Source organism: Argentina silus, assembly GCF_951799395.1.
Source record: "Argentina silus genome assembly, chromosome: 14".
In the NCBI taxonomy this organism is placed as follows: Eukaryota; Metazoa; Chordata; class Actinopteri; order Argentiniformes; family Argentinidae; genus Argentina; species Argentina silus.
Genome location: NC_139668.1, coordinates 1,434,664 through 1,456,203, shown reverse-complemented (window position 1 = coordinate 1,456,203; position 21,540 = coordinate 1,434,664). Strand labels below are relative to the sequence as shown.

The window sequence follows — 21,540 nt, the reverse complement described above, 5'->3', positions numbered from 1 at the left end:
TTGAGCTGTAAGACCAAATTGTTAGGAAAGTATTTGTTGGTCGTACAAAGCTTTTGGCTTTTTCCTTTTTTTCTACATGCCAATGGAACAGCATTTTTAGCACCTTTTTTTTATTTGAGATGGATATGGGAAGTTTAGAAACCAATGCTGGATAACAATACAATCTGACTTAAAGAAGCATATTGCATATCTTTGAATATAGACATGTTGCATATGTAGGTATGTTCGCAAGTAACATGTCAGTAAAGAAAAGGGTAATGAAAGTCATAGCAGCTCACCACCAAAAATCTGAATTTGACTATGGGTATTGTCTCTTATTTTAACCCTTGGCTTGACATTTTAAATGTACAACATGTACCGCTATATTCCCATAGACACATATAGAGTTCATGAAAAGTATCACTAATTTGGATCATTATCTCACAATTTGTTATTTAGGTCGATTTTTAGGATAGAACTTGAGTTGCTGGTATTATTGTGGGAACTCAAATCAGTCACTCAGCTTTTTCTATAGGCTACCCTCATCAATGCAGAATATGTGCTTGTCCAATGAAATGTGAATGTTCTCGTTTCAGTACGCTGAACGCTTCATCTTTCACTCCACCGTTTCCTAAATCATTTTACCTCATATCCTTTGTTCATCCTAAATTTGTTTCTAATACTGCTTATTCATGTTTTAAGTTACCTATTTATACCAGCACCTTAGATTACCAGACCTGTACAACATTTGATAACAATGTTATTTTTGCACTAAAATAAAATGACTTTTGGAGCTATTGCTTGAGTTGAGTCTAGTGTGTTTCAGATGGTTGGACGTTCAGATTGTTCTGTTTTAGAGAGGAGAGGTGATGAGGGCAGGTGGATGTTCATCATGAAGCTTACTTTGTTTAATACCAGGCTAGTTTGGCGGGTGAGACCACACCAACTCATTGCATAGCTTGTTAACCAACTGGTCCCGGATACACGTAATGTACGTGCACTACTAATTCAGAAATTCATTTTTACACCCATTGGTCGAGAGGGATATTAACTAGCCAACTAGCATGCAGTGGGTGATATTACAGAGAATAATGCCTTTAATGTTTTATTACAGAAATAACTGCCAATAGGTTGTCATTGAATCTCCCCCCATAAAATGTTGCTGTTCATTAGTTATGATCTCAGTTTTGAGCTATGGTGAAGCGTAACAGTGCATATGCAAAACATTGTGAAACTGACATTTATTTTGACTTTTGTTGGACATTCAATATGTAGGCTAGGCTATATCTTACTGGTTGTTTGTAGTCTGTCTGTCTATCTCTAGTGTGTGGAAAGTATCCAGCAAATTGGTTCTTCGATGAATATGTGTAGGCCTAGTACTTGTTTCTGTGGTCACCGAAACTACAGCATTTATAGAGAAGTCAAGCTGCAAAAATGCATCATGGAATGTTGCCACTGGCCATGCAGGTAGAACTAGTTACATATCAGGATGTAGTTGAATTATCTGTCAACCTGTACATTTTTCATCGTTAGGGGACACAGTTTATCTGAAGCTAATCTATTTCCAGTGAATGGATATGTTCATGGGTGTGTGTGTTGTCATTCCAATGAGGGATAAGTGCTTAATTTGAGAGTGACCTGAACAATAGCAAGCCCAGGATGTAAATAATGAAATCACATTTAAATCATACATGCACCATTTCTAGTCTAGTACTTGCATAAAAACTAGGCTTAAGGGTGCCCTCTGATCAGATCTTGACAGTTTTTAGGGAAAAGGCACATTTAATTGCGAAAGAGTATGGTTATGAGGGGTCTGTTTTGTTTAACTAAATGGCATATCATCATGGATATCATAGACCAATTCAGCTCACCAGTAGGCACATTTCACGTGCCTCTGTTGCTTGAATGCAACAATTGAATTGGATTCAATTGGATTGTCTGATGATCTTTTTTCATCATGCTTAATCGAGTTGTTGGGAGTGTTTTAGAGATTGTTTAACGTCGTCATTGCTCGGCTTTACCCTTTGTTGGTTTGTATGACTTCTTCAACTGGTCCCCACATGGATGTCTCAGTTCAGTTGTCAATCTCCATTCAAAATGGGGCTAAGAATAGTATAGATGGATGCCTTTTCCATATGACCCATATTTCTGTGTTGCAGAAGGACATTCAAGCAAACAATGTTAATAACAAAATGAAACGTGAATCTGGGTTTGCACTATTGTAGGCCTATAGCCTACTGCTGACCATCTAAACATCTCCTAAAAGTATAATATCAGATACATAGGCACAGTAATGCCTCTCTTTGCCTTTCTCCTATCTTCCCCTGAAGAGCTAACCTCCCCTTATAGTAGAGTATAACTTATTTTCTTAATTCAAAGGTAACAATAGGTAACACTGAATGTACTGAAAGCCAGAGTGTTGATATACTTTAAGAAATGACGTATCCACCTGTAATATGCGTATTATGCATGTTCATTAACTTGAACTTATTGACCCCTCAAATTGGGATAGTAAGAAGTCGAAGTTGTCTTTGTTTTCTGATGTCTGTTCTCTGGCAAAAATTGACCCTAAGAATGAGACTGATGGAACATTAGTCATGTTAGTCGTTGAATAGGCATCTACTAGAAAGATTGAATTTGAGATGGTGCGAAGATTGGTCCTACTTTGTATTGCCTGTTGAGGTGCTGTAATAGAGGAGCTGTTACCATAGTTGCGGTGTCGTGTGATCTTATTGTATGTTTAATTTTGGCTTCAGCTTTTACTATTCATATTCCCATCAGACGACAGTTTTTTCCTCAAGTAACCAACAGAAACAATTAATGTTTGTCACCTTTTGCGGAATGCCTGAAAATGTTATGGTTATCGTTAAACCCCCCCCTACAACCTTTAATACGCGTAATGGCTCCATAACAATGATGCTTCTCGTACCGTTGTCCGTTATGGTTTATGAGTTGACTTCTCTTGTATTTTTGTTTGTTTAGCTTATGTCTAGATGTTGCTCTTTTATTCCCCAAAAATATGTATGATGGCTTCTGCAGGCCCTGCTACAGTATGATGGTCTCATATCTCACTCTGTCTTGAGTAGTCAACATTTTATTTTATTTTATCAGGTCTTTTTTGGTTGCGTTCATTTGGAGAACTATGATAGTCGTCACGCAGAGCTTGGCTCCATCCATCCATCGACTCGCAGCGACTCTATCCTGAGAAAGTACGGTTGCAAAAGAAATCGGAGAACTTTCGTAGAGCTTCCCCAAACCGAACCAATGCCATATAGCTGAATTACATGCAACATGCAAGACCTCATAACTAATAATGCAAGGTATTTTGTATCTTTCCGAAAGCATTGAGGGCTTCAGAGCAACTTGGCTTTTTATATACCAACTTGGAAAATTACCTCAGAACGGTCTCGGGTGCTAGTGTTGTATATCCCTAATTTATGATGACAAAGATCAATTTTAGTGACCAAATGACACAAGCCAATACTGTGTACAAACTTTATCATTTTACTTCCTTTAACCTTTAGTTAAGCAAAATTTGTAATTATGGATGAACTTTGAATGTATGTACATTAAAGTTCATGGGACCAAATTTTGTAATTGGGAGTTCAAGTCTCAATGTTGTTATGTACGCTTGCAAATCCACCCTTTTTAAAATGTAGTAATACTGTAACTAAAACAACCAATGAACGCTCAGCAGACACTGAGTTGGGACTCATTTGTGTGGCAATATAAGCTGTAGTCATGACTGGATGATATATTGATGTACCAATGAAATGGATATTTAGATTTGCAATGAATCACTATCAATATTCCTGCAATATGTTTTGGTAGTATAAATAGTGGGCTGCGGATTGAAAGAAAGAGGCATGTTGATGGGATGTTGTATGCAGAGCAATAATGACTAAAGTCTGAGTTGGAGTTATGATTTGCTGAGCAGTGTAGATGGGCCAACGTTAGGTAAGATGCATGGCAGGTATCACTCTGAGCTGTACCCTAAAACACTGGGTTAAATCAATGTTCTCATGTCTCAACTTTTTTTAAGACCAAATGTACGAGAAGAATGTACTCCATGTGTAGTTCAAAGGCTATCTTAAGACAAAGGTGCGGGGGAATAGGACAGGGATGGACACAGTAGCAGATACAGCCCTTCCACAGCAATACCTGAGTCACCAGTCACATTGAACAGCATGGAGTCGCCAGGTACCCGATAGTTGTGTTGGTGGACATTAAGTCCTCATTGATTTAACCCAGTGTTTTAGGCTATATGGACACATACAGCATCCTTACAAAGCAAAACATGGAAAGTACCTTCGCTACAATTTAGAAATATTCCTTTGATCAAATGTAATGTTAACAATTGCATAAATTACACATAATCCTACGTAACCATTCCGCTTCAGATTCATACATACCCTTTCATTCCATCTGACAGTGAACATGTAGCAGTACATGTTGTTCAAGACCTCCTTAATCAGAAAATAGCTTTTGCATGGCCAGTGCACAGCCTTAGGTGATGATCAAACCTCTCAAAAAAGGGGAAATACAATTTTTTATTGGATAATATGAAGAACACAAAAGAAAAAAAAGAAATGAGAAAAGTCAATGCAGCATATATCAGGTTTATGAGATACTTCATGAATATATATGAATATCTATCTATATAGATAGATAGATATATATATAGATATATCTTTTACCTTTTAAGAAAAGCTCTTCAAAGTCATGTTATTCCTTATAATTCCTATCGATAGCTTAAATTACCTCGTCTTTTATTGTTGTTTTTTGTCAGTTTGCCCAACCTTAAGTGGGGCAATTTTGAAACTACTTTGAAAGTGCAAAACACAAATACTGATCGTTCTATGCAGCGTCTTCACTTTTAAGGTTGCATGATAATTAATGTAGAAATTATTTTATGTGGCGATGTAAATGAAATAGGGATGGCAACCCCAGTATATGGGAGGTGGAAAGGAAATCTCTGAAAAGGCACACATAAAACAATAACATGCAGGATGTTTTCAGCTCAGACAACAAGAATGACATAAGAACTTTAATTTAATTTCCACACAACCTTCTCTGTACAGTGCCTTTCAATCGATTGATCTCTTGAATGACCGATATAGGCCACTACATCAGTATATCATGTCACAAATACATTGAGAAAAGTAATTTCAAATGTGTATTCCCTTTGTAAAATGTAGCATGCAAAAATACATCTATCGTCATATCAAAAACTGTATCAAATTTGGATAATGAATAGCGTGCTACTGTTCTTGTCGTTTTCTGGTTGCAACAAACAGCTTTAAATGGCAAAGGGCAAGAAAAGCCTCGCTGGTTTTATTGCGGCACTGCATAACATCACTTCAAGATGCAGATGTTAGATCCTTGATGATCACTCAGTGGCATCTATAAGCCAACTACGAACCACTAAAAACACTACTTATAGGTTTGCAAAGTTACATGTAACCTATATTCAATTAATTAGATGACCTCCTACCAATGCTTAAATGTTAAATGAAAGTTGCCACAAGACGTGCTGGAGACCCCAGGCCCGGGTACAGCTCAGAGTGATACCTGCCATGCATCTTACCTAACGTTGGCCCATCTACACTGCTCAGCAAATCATAACTCCAACTCAGACTTTAGTCATTATTGCTCTGCATACAACATCCCATCAACATGCCTCTTTCTTTCAATCCGCAGCCCACTATTTATACTACCAAAACATATTGCAGGAATATTGATAGTGATTCATTGCAAATCTAAATATCCATTTCATTGGTACATCAATATATCATCCAGTCATGACTACAGCTTATATTGCCACACAAATGAGTCCCAACTCAGTGTCTGCTGAGCGTTCATTGGTTGTTTTAGTTACAGTATTACTACATTTTAAAAAGGGTGGATTTGCAAGCGTACATAACAACATTGAGACTTGAACTCCCAATTACAAAATTTGGTCCCATGAACTTTAATGTACATACATTCAAAGTTCATCCATAATTACAAATTTTGCTTAACTAAAGGTTAAAGGAAGTAAAATGATAAAGTTTGTACACAGTATTGGCTTGTGTCATTTGGTCACTAAAATTGATCTTTGTCATCATAAATTAGGGATATACAACACTAGCACCCGAGACCGTTCTGAGGTAATTTTCCAAGTTGGTATATAAAAAGCCAAGTTGCTCTGAAGCCCTCAATGCTTTCGGAAAGATACAAAATACCTTGCATTATTAGTTATGAGGTCTTGCATGTTGCATGTAATTCAGCTATATGGCATTGGTTCGGTTTGGGGAAGCTCTACGAAAGTTCTCCGATTTCTTTTGCAACCGTACTTTCTCAGGATAGAGTCGCTGCGAGTCGATGGATGGATGGAGCCAAGCTCTGCGTGACGACTATCATAGTTCTCCAAATGAACGCAACCAAAAAAGACCTGATAAAATAAAATAAAATGTTGACTACTCAAGACAGAGTGAGATATGAGACCATCATACTGTAGCAGGGCCTGCAGAAGCCATCATACATATTTTTGGGGAATAAAAGAGCAACATCTAGACATAAGCTAAACAAACAAAAATACAAGAGAAGTCAACTCATAAACCATAACGGACAACGGTACGAGAAGCATCATTGTTATGGAGCCATTACGCGTATTAAAGGTTGTAGGGGGGGGTTTAACGATAACCATAACATTTTCAGGCATTCCGCAAAAGGTGACAAACATTAATTGTTTCTGTTGGTTACTTGAGGAAAAAACTGTCGTCTGATGGGAATATGAATAGTAAAAGCTGAAGCCAAAATTAAACATACAATAAGATCACACGACACCGCAACTATGGTAACAGCTCCTCTATTACAGCACCTCAACAGGCAATACAAAGTAGGACCAATCTTCGCACCATCTCAAATTCAATCTTTCTAGTAGATGCCTATTCAACGACTAACATGACTAATGTTCCATCAGTCTCATTCTTAGGGTCAATTTTTGCCAGAGAACAGACATCAGAAAACAAAGACAACTTCGACTTCTTACTATCCCAATTTGAGGGGTCAATAAGTTCAAGTTAATGAACATGCATAATACGCATATTACAGGTGGATACGTCATTTCTTAAAGTATATCAACACTCTGGCTTTCAGTACATTCAGTGTTACCTATTGTTACCTTTGAATTAAGAAAATAAGTTATACTCTACTATAAGGGGAGGTTAGCTCTTCAGGGGAAGATAGGAGAAAGGCAAAGAGAGGCATTACTGTGCCTATGTATCTGATATTATACTTTTAGGAGATGTTTAGATGGTCAGCAGTAGGCTATAGGCCTACAATAGTGCAAACCCAGATTCACGTTTCATTTTGTTATTAACATTGTTTGCTTGAATGTCCTTCTGCAACACAGAAATATGGGTCATATGGAAAAGGCATCCATCTATACTATTCTTAGCCCCATTTTGAATGGAGATTGACAACTGAACTGAGACATCCATGTGGGGACCAGTTGAAGAAGTCATACAAACCAACAAAGGGTAAAGCCGAGCAATGACGACGTTAAACAATCTCTAAAACACTCCCAACAACTCGATTAAGCATGATGAAAAAAGATCATCAGACAATCCAATTGAATCCAATTCAATTGTTGCATTCAAGCAACAGAGGCACGTGAAATGTGCCTACTGGTGAGCTGAATTGGTCTATGATATCCATGATGATATGCCATTTAGTTAAACAAAACAGACCCCTCATAACCATACTCTTTCGCAATTAAATGTGCCTTTTCCCTAAAAACTGTCAAGATCTGATCAGAGGGCACCCTTAAGCCTAGTTTTTATGCAAGTACTAGACTAGAAATGGTGCATGTATGATTTAAATGTGATTTCATTATTTACATCCTGGGCTTGCTATTGTTCAGGTCACTCTCAAATTAAGCACTTATCCCTCATTGGAATGACAACACACACACCCATGAACATATCCATTCACTGGAAATAGATTAGCTTCAGATAAACTGTGTCCCCTAACGATGAAAAATGTACAGGTTGACAGATAATTCAACTACATCCTGATATGTAACTAGTTCTACCTGCATGGCCAGTGGCAACATTCCATGATGCATTTTTGCAGCTTGACTTCTCTATAAATGCTGTAGTTTCGGTGACCACAGAAACAAGTACTAGGCCTACACATATTCATCGAAGAACCAATTTGCTGGATACTTTCCACACACTAGAGATAGACAGACAGACTACAAACAACCAGTAAGATATAGCCTAGCCTACATATTGAATGTCCAACAAAAGTCAAAATAAATGTCAGTTTCACAATGTTTTGCATATGCACTGTTACGCTTCACCATAGCTCAAAACTGAGATCATAACTAATGAACAGCAACATTTTATGGGGGGAGATTCAATGACAACCTATTGGCAGTTATTTCTGTAATAAAACATTAAAGGCATTATTCTCTGTAATATCACCCACTGCATGCTAGTTGGCTAGTTAATATCCCTCTCGACCAATGGGTGTAAAAATGAATTTCTGAATTAGTAGTGCACGTACATTACGTGTATCCGGGACCAGTTGGTTAACAAGCTATGCAATGAGTTGGTGTGGTCTCACCCGCCAAACTAGCCTGGTATTAAACAAAGTAAGCTTCATGATGAACATCCACCTGCCCTCATCACCTCTCCTCTCTAAAACAGAACAATCTGAACGTCCAACCATCTGAAACACACTAGACTCAACTCAAGCAATAGCTCCAAAAGTCATTTTATTTTAGTGCAAAAATAACATTGTTATCAAATGTTGTACAGGTCTGGTAATCTAAGGTGCTGGTATAAATAGGTAACTTAAAACATGAATAAGCAGTATTAGAAACAAATTTAGGATGAACAAAGGATATGAGGTAAAATGATTTAGGAAACGGTGGAGTGAAAGATGAAGCGTTCAGCGTACTGAAACGAGAACATTCACATTTCATTGGACAAGCACATATTCTGCATTGATGAGGGTAGCCTATAGAAAAAGCTGAGTGACTGATTTGAGTTCCCACAATAATACCAGCAACTCAAGTTCTATCCTAAAAATCGACCTAAATAACAAATTGTGAGATAATGATCCAAATTAGTGATACTTTTCATGAACTCTATATGTGTCTATGGGAATATAGCGGTACATGTTGTACATTTAAAATGTCAAGCCAAGGGTTAAAATAAGAGACAATACCCATAGTCAAATTCAGATTTTTGGTGGTGAGCTGCTATGACTTTCATTACCCTTTTCTTTACTGACATGTTACTTGCGAACATACCTACATATGCAACATGTCTATATTCAAAGATATGCAATATGCTTCTTTAAGTCAGATTGTATTGTTATCCAGCATTGGTTTCTAAACTTCCCATATCCATCTCAAATAAAAAAAAGGTGCTAAAAATGCTGTTCCATTGGCATGTAGAAAAAAAGGAAAAAGCCAAAAGCTTTGTACGACCAACAAATACTTTCCTAACAATTTGGTCTTACAGCTCAATGCTAAAGATCCCAAGACTTTCAAGCCACTTTTTTCTTGAAAAAACATTTAGAACATGCTTCAGGATAGCTTACAAAAACTAGGATTACAGAATGCAGGTTCACTGTCCCACATGGCAAACGTTGAAAAACGTTGAACCTCAATGCAAGACTCAAGCGATGCCTATCAGATAGATATATCACGTGTAATTATGAGGAAATGACCGGCAGTGTGATGTTACCATAACACTTGAACAGGTAACAAGAGGTAGAACACACAGCCGGTCATTTCCACACAATTGCACCTCCATGGTGGAGAGAGATTGATCAGATGCAGCTGTCACAAGTCTTTGGGCCTTTGTGACCAGCTCTCAGGGTCACATATATGTACATCTTTTTGCCCGGGAAACACATGCTCTTATCAGAGGCAAACTTTAGCCGGACCTCGGTCGGTCTTCAGACAGTTCAAGGCCCTTGGGAACCCCCTAATCCATCCAATTTGAACTTTTATTTTAAGCCTCATATGCAATTTTGACATAGATGCCTGTATGCAGCATAAAGTCATCACCACCCATCCCACAGTCCTTATCAGTGACAAACTTTAGCTGAACCCCGGTGGTTCTTCAGACAGTTCAGGGCCCCCCAGGACCCGATCTAATCCATCCAATCCATTCTCACGGTTCTATAGCGCACGGGGGTGACCATATCCTCATAAAAATGTCATGTTCCGACAAACCCCAGAACACCTTAGACTCTCACCCACGTCTCATAGGGCAATAAACACCCTTCCAATTCCCCCTCCATCCTTGTAGAAGCCATTTTAGACACAGTCATATAGCCACAACCACTACTACAGCTCTCACACAGGATCATATATATATATATATATATATATATATATATATATATATATATATATATATATACACCTTTTACCCTGGAAACACATGATCTTATCAACGTCACGTCCGTGCCACTGGGGCAGACCCCTCGTTTGAAACTAAACATTTTTTTAAAAATGAACCTTTTTTTTTAAACCCCCTTTTATTAACCCTAACCCTTCATTATTGAACACAATACTAGCACTAGAGTAGCAGCCTAACCATTTTTTAATTGCCCATTTTAACCCCCTGTATTGAAGTTTTATTTTAAGCCTCATATGCAATTTTGACATAGATGCCTGTATGCCACATAAAGTCATCACCACCCCTCCCAACACCCCTTATCAGTGACAAACTTTAGCTGAACCCCCGATGGTTCTTCAGACAGTTCAGGGCCCCCCATGGGGGCCCCCTCCCCTCCCCTACCCTCCCCTACCCTCCCCTCCCCTCCCCCCCCCCTCCCCCCTAACCCATACATTCCATTCTCACGGATCTACATCCTACGGGGGTGTCCACATCCTCATAAAAATGTCAAATTCCGACAAACACCAGAACACCTTTAGCCTCTCCCCCCACGTCTCATTGGACCAGCATCAACAGCCCACCACATCCGCCCCCAAAGGGGGCGGAGACATAATTTTCAAGTATTATTTTCGATGATTACATTTATGTGACGTCATCACTTTTTGTCACAATGTGTATACTATATTCTCTGTGCACGTAAAATTATAGGCTACCATCAAATTTGCATCTGAAACCAATAGTTCCATAATACATTAGATACTGTAGCTAAGTTCAACAACTTCGGCTATTGAACAAGGCCATGCTGCCGGATTCCTGGCATTAGTGGCCAGAGAAAAAATAGGTGCACACAAAAACTGCTATTTAAAAAGGGCAATCTAAAATGGTACATGTTTGGAATTTTAAATTCATGATATATAGCCATTGATTCTTGAAGAATATAACTTATAAATGGCCCATTCACTTAGATTAATTGTCTTACCCCATCACAACCCAAAATATAAGCTTGTTTTACTCCATTGTTTGTAAACAATGTAATTGTAAACAAACACTGTATCGCTTAAAACATGGTTAAAACTATAAGTTTGATCTCATGGATGGTCAGTCCTTGCATCCATAGCTCAGTCTAAGTCGAATTTGAGAGGATATATATAGGATATCCAGCCCCATGCATCCCTCAGCTGTTCACCAGAAAAAGTGTTGGGGTGAACGGACTGCTCTGTTGTTTGAATCTCAGATTGCCCCTTTAAAATATTAAACAATGAAAAAAAGTGGAAAAAATATCACTCATATTGACATTTATATCGATATACTTTGAGGGAAAATGAGAAGCGATGCACAGATACTAGGAGGTTGGGGCACCTCATAGTCCACGTCCAGTGAGTTGCCAGTGCCTGTGGTGCTGAAGTGGCGTGTGTATCTGTCCACGGTCAGGTTGACATGCTTGTTGAAGCGTTCGATGAGGACAGAGTGCCAGTGCTGGTCATCCAGCAGACTGCCCAGGGTTACAGACACATCTCTATCTCTGGGATGGATCATGGTGTCATCTAGGGAGACAGGATGACAATAGGTAAATGATTACGGTGGAATAGGAATGATAAATGGATGCATGTGTTTGAGGAACAAATGGACAAGACAGTTAGAGAGCAGATTATGAACCAGTCCAGAGATTTTCTCACAGAGTTCATACATGTCCGAAATGGTACCTCAGTTTACACTGTTCCTGTGTTGCCAAGCAAGTTCTCTGACCCTCTCATCCAAATAAGTATCTGGTACTCACCAGAATCCACATTACATCTTTGCACTAAGACTTCGGAGATATCATTCATCCATCTACTTGACCTATAGGTGTTATTTAGTAGTCCTACTTGAGTCTTGACCCGTGCTTATGAAACAGACAACAGTAGCCCCGCAATTCGACTTGCTCTAACCGAGCCTCGAACTCTGACTCGCCAACACACGTGACCGTCTCCTCAAATACCCGATGTTAACCAGCTACGCTATTGGAGAGCTAGCAATTCGACAACACGGGTGGGGGTATATGAACTTGAGGAGTGAGTTTACCATCTCAACTCAGTTACACTTACCCAGGTTGAGGTGCAGTGCCAGTGTCCCATGTTGCAGCTCCAGTGTCAGGTAGTCTCCTCTCTGACCTGCTCCATGCACCAACACCCCATCTGCCCCGTGACTCTTGAACTTGAGAGAGATCATATCCTTCACCGTGCTCATGGACTTCTGGTTGAACCGGTACAACAGAGCACTTCTGCCGTTAAAGTCCGCCACATCTGACTCTGTGTACCAACAATGGAAAGATGAGTGCATGGTAAGATTATGCACTGCAACGACATTGAGCTAATGTCTCAGTGGATTCTCAGGGTTTGTGTAACTGATAACCTTTCAATAAAGGTCTAGTAATACATAAGTTCTCCACACGCATGCATGCACACACACTCGCACTCACAATGATATGTAGTACTCACTGTATGCACAACCGTAGACCTCCACTCTGAGGCCTATCCAGCCGATGGTGCTCCACTCCAGAGGGACGAAGCGCAGGAAACGAGCCCTGATGGACTGGAGGAGCTTGTGGTGAACAACACTGTCAGAGTTGGTATTCCCTGGGAATGTCTGGAGGAGATAGGATAGGAGAGAGCTTCACTGTCTGCATCAGGCAGAATCAGCATAGACACACTGATCATTTTTACATTCACATTTATAGCATTTAGCAGACGCCTTTATCCAAAGCGACTTACGACAATACATTTGTTTAAGTAAGTGAATCATTTATCCAACAGTCATCATAAGACAAAGTAACCAATGCTCACACCAGGGGCCATAGGCAGTCGTAATGCCAGTAGGCTATTTTTTAATTATTTTTTTTAATTTATTTTTTAATTTATTTTATTAGCAGGAGAGAACTTGTACAGGGGGAGTAGCGGGGGTGAAGAGATCTCTAGGGTTGGGGAGGGACTTAAGATGTAGCGTGAAGAGATGGGTTTTTAATCTACGGCGGAAGTGACTCTGCAGTCCTGACAGTAGTGGGAAGCTCATTCCACCAGTGGGGCGCCAGGAGAGTGAAAAGCCGCCACCGAGTAGCGTGGCCACTGCATCCACGTAGAGGCGGCGGTGCCAGGTGGGCAGCCGAGGTGGACGAGCGGAGTGATCTTGCAGGGGTCTGGGGGCTAACCATTGCTTGCAAGTAGGGAGGGGCTGTTTCCTTTGTCGCCCGGTAGGCAAGCACCAGGGTCTTGAATTTGATGCGAGCTGCTACCGGGAGCCAGTGGAGGGTGTGGAGGAGAGGCGTGACATGGGAGAATTTGGGGAGATTGAACACCAGACGAGCGGCAGCGTTCTGGATGAGCTGCAGAGGCCTGATGGAGGAGGCGGGGACTCCAGCCAAGAGTGCATTGCAGTAGTCAAGGCGAGAGATTACAAGTGTTTGGACCAAAGGTTGTGCTGCTTCTCTGGTGAGGAATGGATGTATCCTTCTGATGTTGTAGAGGAAGAATCTACAGGAGCGTTCTGTTGATGTGATGTTCGCCACACAGGATAAGTGGTTGTCAAGGATCACCCCAAGGTTCTTGGCTGTATGGGAGGAGGTCACAGTAGAGTTTTCTACTGTGATGGAGAAGTCTTGGAGAGGGCAGGCTTTCCCTGGGAGGAAGAGCAGCTCAGTCTTGTCAAGGTTGAGCTTGTGGTGGTGGGCTGACATCCAAGCAGAAATGTCTGCAAGACATGCCAAGACACATGTTGCCACCTGTGAGTCAAAAGGGGGGAAAGAGAGAAAAAGTTGAGTGTCATCTGCGTAGATGTGGTAGGAGAAACCATGTGAAGAAATTACAGAGCCGAGAGATTTGGTATAGAGAGAGAACAGTAAAGGCCCAAGGACAGAGCCCTGGGGGACACCAGTGGTGAGGGGTCATGGAGAGGACAGCGATCCTCTTCACGTCACCTGGTAGGAGCGACCGGCCAGGTGGGATGCAAACCAGGAGAGTGCAGAGCCAGAGATGCCCAATTCTGAGAGGGTGGAGAGAAGGATTGGGTGGTTTACTGTGTCAAATGCAGCAGATAGGTCCAGAAGAATGAGAACAGAGGAGAGGGAGGAAGCTTGAGCGGAGTGGAGAGCCTCCGTGACAGTGAGGAGAGCAGTTTCAGTAGAGTGCCCAGCTTTAAAGCCGGATTGGTGAGGGTCAAGGAAGTTGTTTTGAAGGAGGTAGTTAGACAGTTGGTTAGAGACAGCACGTTCAAGGGTTTTAGATAAGAAGGAGAGAAGGGATACCGTCTGTAGTTATGGACAGCAGACGGGTCAAGAGTTGGTTTCTTGAGAAGAGGCTTGACTCTGGCTGTCTTGAAGGCAGCTGGGACAGATCCTGTGGATAGAGAGGAATTGATTAAGGTGTATGGAACGGAAGGAGGTCTTTGGAGATGGATTGGAGAAAGGGGGAGGGGATAGGATCGAGGGGGCAGGTGGTTGCCCGCTTTGATGTGACCAGCTTTAGAACATCATCAGGGGAGAGGGGGGTGAAATCTGATAAACCAGAGACTGGGTGTTGCACAGTGGGTTTGGGAGGAGAGGTAGCATTGTTGGAGAGAGGTAGAGGGAAGGAGCTGCTAATGTCATCAACCTTCTTTTCAAAATAGGTGACAAAGTCATCGGCAGACAGAGAGGAGGGAGGAGGGGGAGGAGGAGGTTTGAGGAGTGAGGAAAATGTGGAGAACAGTTTCCTTGGGTCAGAGAGGATTGAATTTTGGAATGGTAGTATAAGGCTTCTCGATCATCAGGAAGGCCAGATTTTCTCAATTTCTTCTCAGCTGCCCGGAGCCCTATTCTACAAGCTTGCAGGGTTTCAGACAGCCAGGGAGCGCGTGGAGTGGATGATGCCGGCCTTGAGATCTGTGGACAGAGAGAGTCGAAGGATGAGGAAAGAGAGGACAGGAGGGTGGAGGAAGCTGCATCAGTGGAAATAAAAGAGAAGGATTCAACAGAGGGTAGGGTGGACAAGACAGAGGAAGAAAGAGTGGTGAGTGAGAGGGTGCACATGCTGCGACGAGAGGACACAGTGTGGGTAGAGACTGGTTGGGAGGGTGAGCATTTGAGAGGGAGGGAGAAGGATACGAAATGATGGTCAGAAACCGGAAGAGGGGTAACAGTGAGGTTTGAGGTATGGGAGGATCTTGTGAAGACAAGGTTGAGCTGATTGCCTGCCTTATGAGTGGGAAGAGAGTGGGACAGGGTAAGGCAGAAGGAGTAAGGCCGATACGGACTTCCCTCGACCTGCAACGCCATCTGGTTCCAAACAGGCCTGTGTGGAGTAATGATATTCTGAAATGTGATTGAATGTAACCATAAAAACCATGTGGTTCCGGGCAGGTCTGTGTGGTGTAATGATGTTCTGAAGTAAAATGAAGTGTTATCAATAGGATATACTAAATAACTAATGATATAACATCAAAATATAACTATTCCAATGTAGCTAATAAAGTACCAACAAATGTAACCATTCAAATATAACCAATAGTACATGTTTTCATACATTTAATGTTTCAAATGTACCTAACAGAATGATGGAAATGTGTCTCACTCGAGTACCTAACAGAATGATTCAAGATTGACTAATGATTGAAATGTGTTTAACATGTTTAATGGTTGAAGTTGAAGTGTTGATCTGTATTCAAGTTTGGTAGGGAGAGAGAGGTGAATGACCTTGGGACGTGGGCCTTATCTGGAGGGTACTTTCCAAACAGGGAAAGATGTGCCCAAATATGGTGCAACATCCACCTAAGGTACTTTCCAGAACAGGGGAAGGTATGCCCAAGTGTGGTGTGGGGAAGGAGAAAGAAGTCTGATAGGTTAACCTTTAAGAACGTAGTTTTTTTTTTTACCATTGTATTCAACTGGGTGGGTTTTTTTAGGCCGTTTCACGAGTGTTCTATAGTAGCATTCTATAGTCATTGTTAGAGCAGCCACTGGGGATATGCAGAGCTAGCATGGACTGATTTGCTGTCTTTTCAATTTAATCATTAATTTTCATCAAAATATGTTACAATATTTGTTTAGCAAGCCTACTAATTAACAAGTGGTTCTGTCAAGACAGTATGACGTCATGGTAACAACGTAACGTGTACTGATTATTGCCGCAAAGATCAAAGAGAGACACTGAGAGGACGGCTGCACGTGAATTTGTCCTTACCTCAGTCAGATTTCTCACCCAACAAATGTTTGTCGCCGACTATTCCCCCCTTCACATGGTCCATGGATTTTACAAATGGTAAGTGAACTTATTTATATATCAAATAGTAGAAAACATCAGAGTTGTAATTTATACCAATCGATGTTTTATGCCTACAGACTTTACATAGCATTAGCCTATAGCCCCTGCCTGTTCACGGTGTATTCAAGACAAAACAACAGGATTTGTTGACAAATTGGTATCTGTAAAGTAGTCTGAGTTCGTACCCTATATCTATTTCAGAGCTTAGTGGAAAACACACTCCTAAAAATAAACGTGAATTTCATATCCCATCTATTCAGTAAACAAGCCCACAGCCAGGCAGATGATGAGGTAGTCCACTTTTTTAATTATCTGAATAAGGCTTGAAGTGTTAGCCTGTTTTGACTGCACAGATAATATCACATAGCCTACGTATCAGAATTTTACTTTGTGTAGGTTGTCAATCTCAGATAGACTCAGTTTAGATTTTGGGAAAAAAGGTAAATGGCTACTACTGACCCTCACATTCCCAGACCCCTGATTGTGGCGACATCAGTTGATTTCCCTGTATATATTATGAGGTCCTGGACATATCCCGTTGTTACATCACATAATACAAACAGTTTGATGCCAAAGCGATGACGTTTTGATGGTATAAACTGTTTAAAGGACAGCCTTCCTTTCCACTTCACCATTGACTCATCAATGCATACATTTTGGTGGGGATAAAAAATTTGATTAAAAGCCTGAATAATTGGGGTCAAAACCAAACAGATTTTCTGGAGGGGGTCAGTAGATGTTGTAGGCGTGAAATACAGGGCTCTCATTAGCAGGAGGAAGCGGTCCTGGGAGAAGATGGTACCAAAGAAGGGGGTCGATAGCATTGGATTGGTGGTAAAGTAGTCTCTAACATTCTGTTTTTTCACGAGACCCATGAGAAAAAGTATAGAGAAAAAGACATACAACTCTGCCACAGTTGTATCCACCCATTTAGCTAGCTTCCCAGCATTATTGAAACGTTCCCTCAGTGACTGGGCATAGCAGTTTGTTTCAGTCACTATAGACTGAATAGTGGAGGGGGTGATAAACATTTTGAAGCATTCTGCCTCTGTGCTATTTCCTGGCTGGAAACCCTGACAACCCCCTTGAAAACCTGATGGCCTTTGGCCTGAAGTCCCCCTTCCTCCAAGAAAACACCTCACTGTCCTCTGGCTCTGGCGCTTCATCAAGGGCCGTCAGGTTCTCTGGCAGCTCCTCATCGTCCGATGACTGCTCGTCTGGTTTAACTTCATTTAGCGCAGGTTCGTCAGCAGCATCTTCAGCATCCACGTCCAAAAATATCTCCCTTATTTCCTCGTCGGTAAGCTGACGTCTTTTTGTTCGCCCGGACATGTTCCCTTTCTATACTTTATTCTACGTTTTTATTATTACCTTAGATTACGTTCGCTACTTGTGTTTATTCTGTATCACTGAATGAATGAATGAGATGCCGGGTATGTGACAGCCGCTATGTGTTTCAAACTGTAATAAAGTTGCAATTATAATGGGACAAGTTGGAGGTGTCTGCGCAGTTATTGTGCATGAATGATACGGAGGATGTAGCAATACAAATCAGTCGTTTTCCCTGTTCTATTGTGCTTGGTAATGACTGACTAGTGCTACCAGTACAGTGGAAAGACAGTGGCTATGAAGCCATCGAGCCCCCTCGAAGTAAAACACTTGCCATGCATAGTCGAGTATCACACAAGCATAACACAAACTAGACCAAGTAAACAAAATGATAACGACAAGATCATATGGAGAGAGTCAATTATTGACGGAAGGAGAACAATGTTAGCTTGTGTTAGCAATCGAGCCATAGTGCTAGCCCACACAGGGTCATTGTTGCGCTGCGATTGGAATACTCAGGTAGCTACATTCTAAACACAGTCGTGTGACGGTACGCTTTTATGGAAAAGCAGGGGCCGTCACAACAGTGTGACGCTACGTTCTTAAAGGTTAAAAGCCTTCCACCTACCAGGAGGAGTCCAGGTCCGGAGAATAAGTATAAAATGGGATGACAAAAGCATCTCAATGGGCATTTCCATAAGACCCCACAGAGGACGGATCCCTAAGAGACCAGAAGGTCTAAAGACCAGGTGGTCTAGCCCAATCAGGAAATCCATGACCAAAGACCCCTCAGGAGAGAGTTTAGACTTTGGAGCCCCCAGCCTGGAGGATTCCCTATTAGCTACCTTGAGACTTAGTCCTCGTTCTCTCAGTATTTGGCATTGCCCATAACTGCCTGTGGTTGGGATTCTGTTAAAGGTTTGGAAGGGGTTGAGTGACCACTTTACTTGTACTAGGAAGCGTGGGTCATCGAAGCCCCTCGGCTGAGGGCTCAGTGCTGCTCCGGAGAAATCAGCTGGGCTGATAGAGGAACCGAGAGTATTCGGTGGTTGCAAATGCCGATGCTGGATAGAGCATCTCTAAATTTATACTAAGTTCGACAGAGTAGGGACAGATAAGGTAAGATTTAATTTATTTTATTCCTTTTATTTCATTGAATTTCTTTTATTCCTTTTATTTACTTTAATTTCTTTTATTTCTTAAATTACTTTATTGCTATATTGTATTACCATGCTGTAACACTTAAAGCTTAAATAAAGTACAAATCTGCATTTAAAGAAAAATAAGTATTTTAGTTCTTGTTAGAAGTTTAGATAACATTGAAATAGTCACCTAAGTTGTGTTATCCTCCTTGTTAAATTGTATAAAGTTAAAATTTTACTGCCCATATTACATCATAGGATATAAATGGCCTCTTTTTAAAATATCCCCTTTCGTTGAATTGTCCTCATCGATAAATTAAATTCCTGCAACTACACCAACTGGCACTCATATAAGAATAGAGCCGTCGTTAACTACTGGGGCTTTCACAGGCTGTTTTCCGTTGTGGGTCGCTTACGGAAAAAAGCCAGAAAGAGAAACCAGGGGAAACTGTGGGAAGTAGACAGTGAACAGCAGGGTGAATCTATTCGGTCCTCTGTGGCTCAGTTGGTAGAGCATGGCAATAACAACGCTAAGGTTGTGGGTTTGATTCCCGCTGGGACCATATATACTGAAAAATGTATGCACTCACTGCAATGTAAGTCGCTTTGGATAAAAGTGTCAGCTAAATGGCATATATTATTATATTATTTGACACCAGCCTAAGTATATCTTTAGAAACCTGTTAGGGTAAAACCCTTTAGGCTGAGGATCTAACCCGTTGGATGGAGGGCTGATCCGGGGTTCCTGTATAGGGTCAATTACCGGGAGACATTTTTGGCGCCCAACGTGGGCGGCTGTCTGATGCTGATCAAGAGTGAGTGCTAGAGTGCTGATTGAGAGAGGGGCTCAGTGCTGGAGCTCTGATCGAGAGAGGGGCTCAGTACTGGAGTGCCGATCGAGTGAGGGGCTCAGTACTGGAGTGCTGATCAAGTCTGACAGTTCAACTCTCAGTGCTGGAGCGCTGATCGGATGTGACGGTTCGACTCTCAGTATAGAAACGCTGATCGAGTGAGGGGCTCGTTGCTGGAGCGCTGATCCAGTGTGACGGCGACCCGGAGGAAGATAGCTGCTGGGGCTTATGAAATCCAAATAGGGGCTTATGAAATCCAGATAGCCGCTGGGGCTTATGAAATCCTGATAGTTGCTTGAGGCTTAGGAGATCCGGATCAGGAGATCCAGATCAATAGAGGAAAAACCCAGGCTGGACAAAACCTGGTTGTGAGCCCACCAACTCCCACGTATGGATCAGTACAAGAGCTGTGTGTGTGTGTGTGTGTGTGTGACTGGGGTGAAAGAGTGCTCTGCAGATGTTTGCTTTAACCCTATAATAAGAGACCTAAAAACCTTCACATGGGGTCTGGAGTGAGTTGGCCGAGGTCCCGGGGCTTGGATCCAGAGCAGTTGGAAATCAAAAAGGAAATCGTTGCCTGTGACAATAATTATACAATTACAAATCGACTCGAGAGTTGGAGTCCGAATTTCAGAATTTGGAAAATTCCTGCTCTATGAATTAAAATTCGGAAAGGCATAGAAACCCTGGTGGGAGAAACCCAGGTTCATCGATAAAGGAAAATCCTGGTAACAGCCAGGTTGTGAGCCTCCTAACACACACGTGCGGATCAGTACAGGAGCTGATTGGGAGAAAAGATTAGCCTGAGAGAGACTCAGACTAGTTGTGTGTATGTGTGTCACTGTGGTGAGAGAGCGCGGTCTGAACAGATGCTTACTCTAACCCTAGAGGGTGACCGAGAGAGCCTCCAGACAGGGTCTGGAGTGGCTTGAGTCGAAATCAGTGGATATCAACTCAGAATTCAAGCCAGATGGCGATTGGAGGTGTCGTTAATGATGATCTCGAGTGCAAGAGTGCGCAGACCGATGAGGACGAGTTTGAGCGCAGGTGTGCGCAGTCCGATGAGGGACCCAACACAGAGGTAGAGCCTGCAGTAGTGCTCCCTCTGGTAATGAAATAGTGAAGCAGAGACCCGTCAGTGAGAGGACGGGTCCGCAGAGCTGCCAGGGAAACCTCTGCTGGGTGAAGGAGAGCGTAGAGAAAAGATGACATACACGATCAATTATACTGATGATGCAGAATTAAGGTTAAAGGTGGCCATAGAAGTGATACATCAGAGAGCACATACAAATCAAGGAGCACACTGCACGGAGGATGACCACTATGTGCAGCTCCATAGAGTCATTGTAGTCGGCAGCGATAAGTGGGAGAAACACAGAAAGGAAAGATATAAGAATAGAGCCATCGTTAACTACTGGGGCTTTCACAGGCTGTGTATGGGTCGCTTACGGAACAAAGCCAAAAGGGGAAGCAGGGGAAACTGTGGGAAGTAGACGATGAACAGCAGGGTGAATCTATTCGACACCAGCCGAAAAATATCTTTATAAACCTATTAGTGTAAGGC

The 21,540-nt window shown here is 41.7% G+C and overlaps 1 protein-coding gene across 1 annotated transcript in view; it reads right to left on the bottom strand.

Annotated features, from left to right (window-relative positions):
• The window catches only part of LOC310815258 (contactin-associated protein-like 5), a gene marked incomplete at both ends in the record, with an annotated part of 53,701 nt that overhangs the window by 21,386 nt on the left and 10,775 nt on the right, over positions 1–21,540 (bottom strand). The window contains 3 exons of the mRNA XM_083684995.1: positions 11,745–11,929; positions 12,470–12,673; positions 12,863–13,010. Coding sequence (XP_083541121.1) covers positions 11,745–11,929; positions 12,470–12,673; positions 12,863–13,010 — 537 coding nt within the window. The remainder of the gene's footprint in view (positions 1–11,744; positions 11,930–12,469; positions 12,674–12,862; positions 13,011–21,540) is intronic.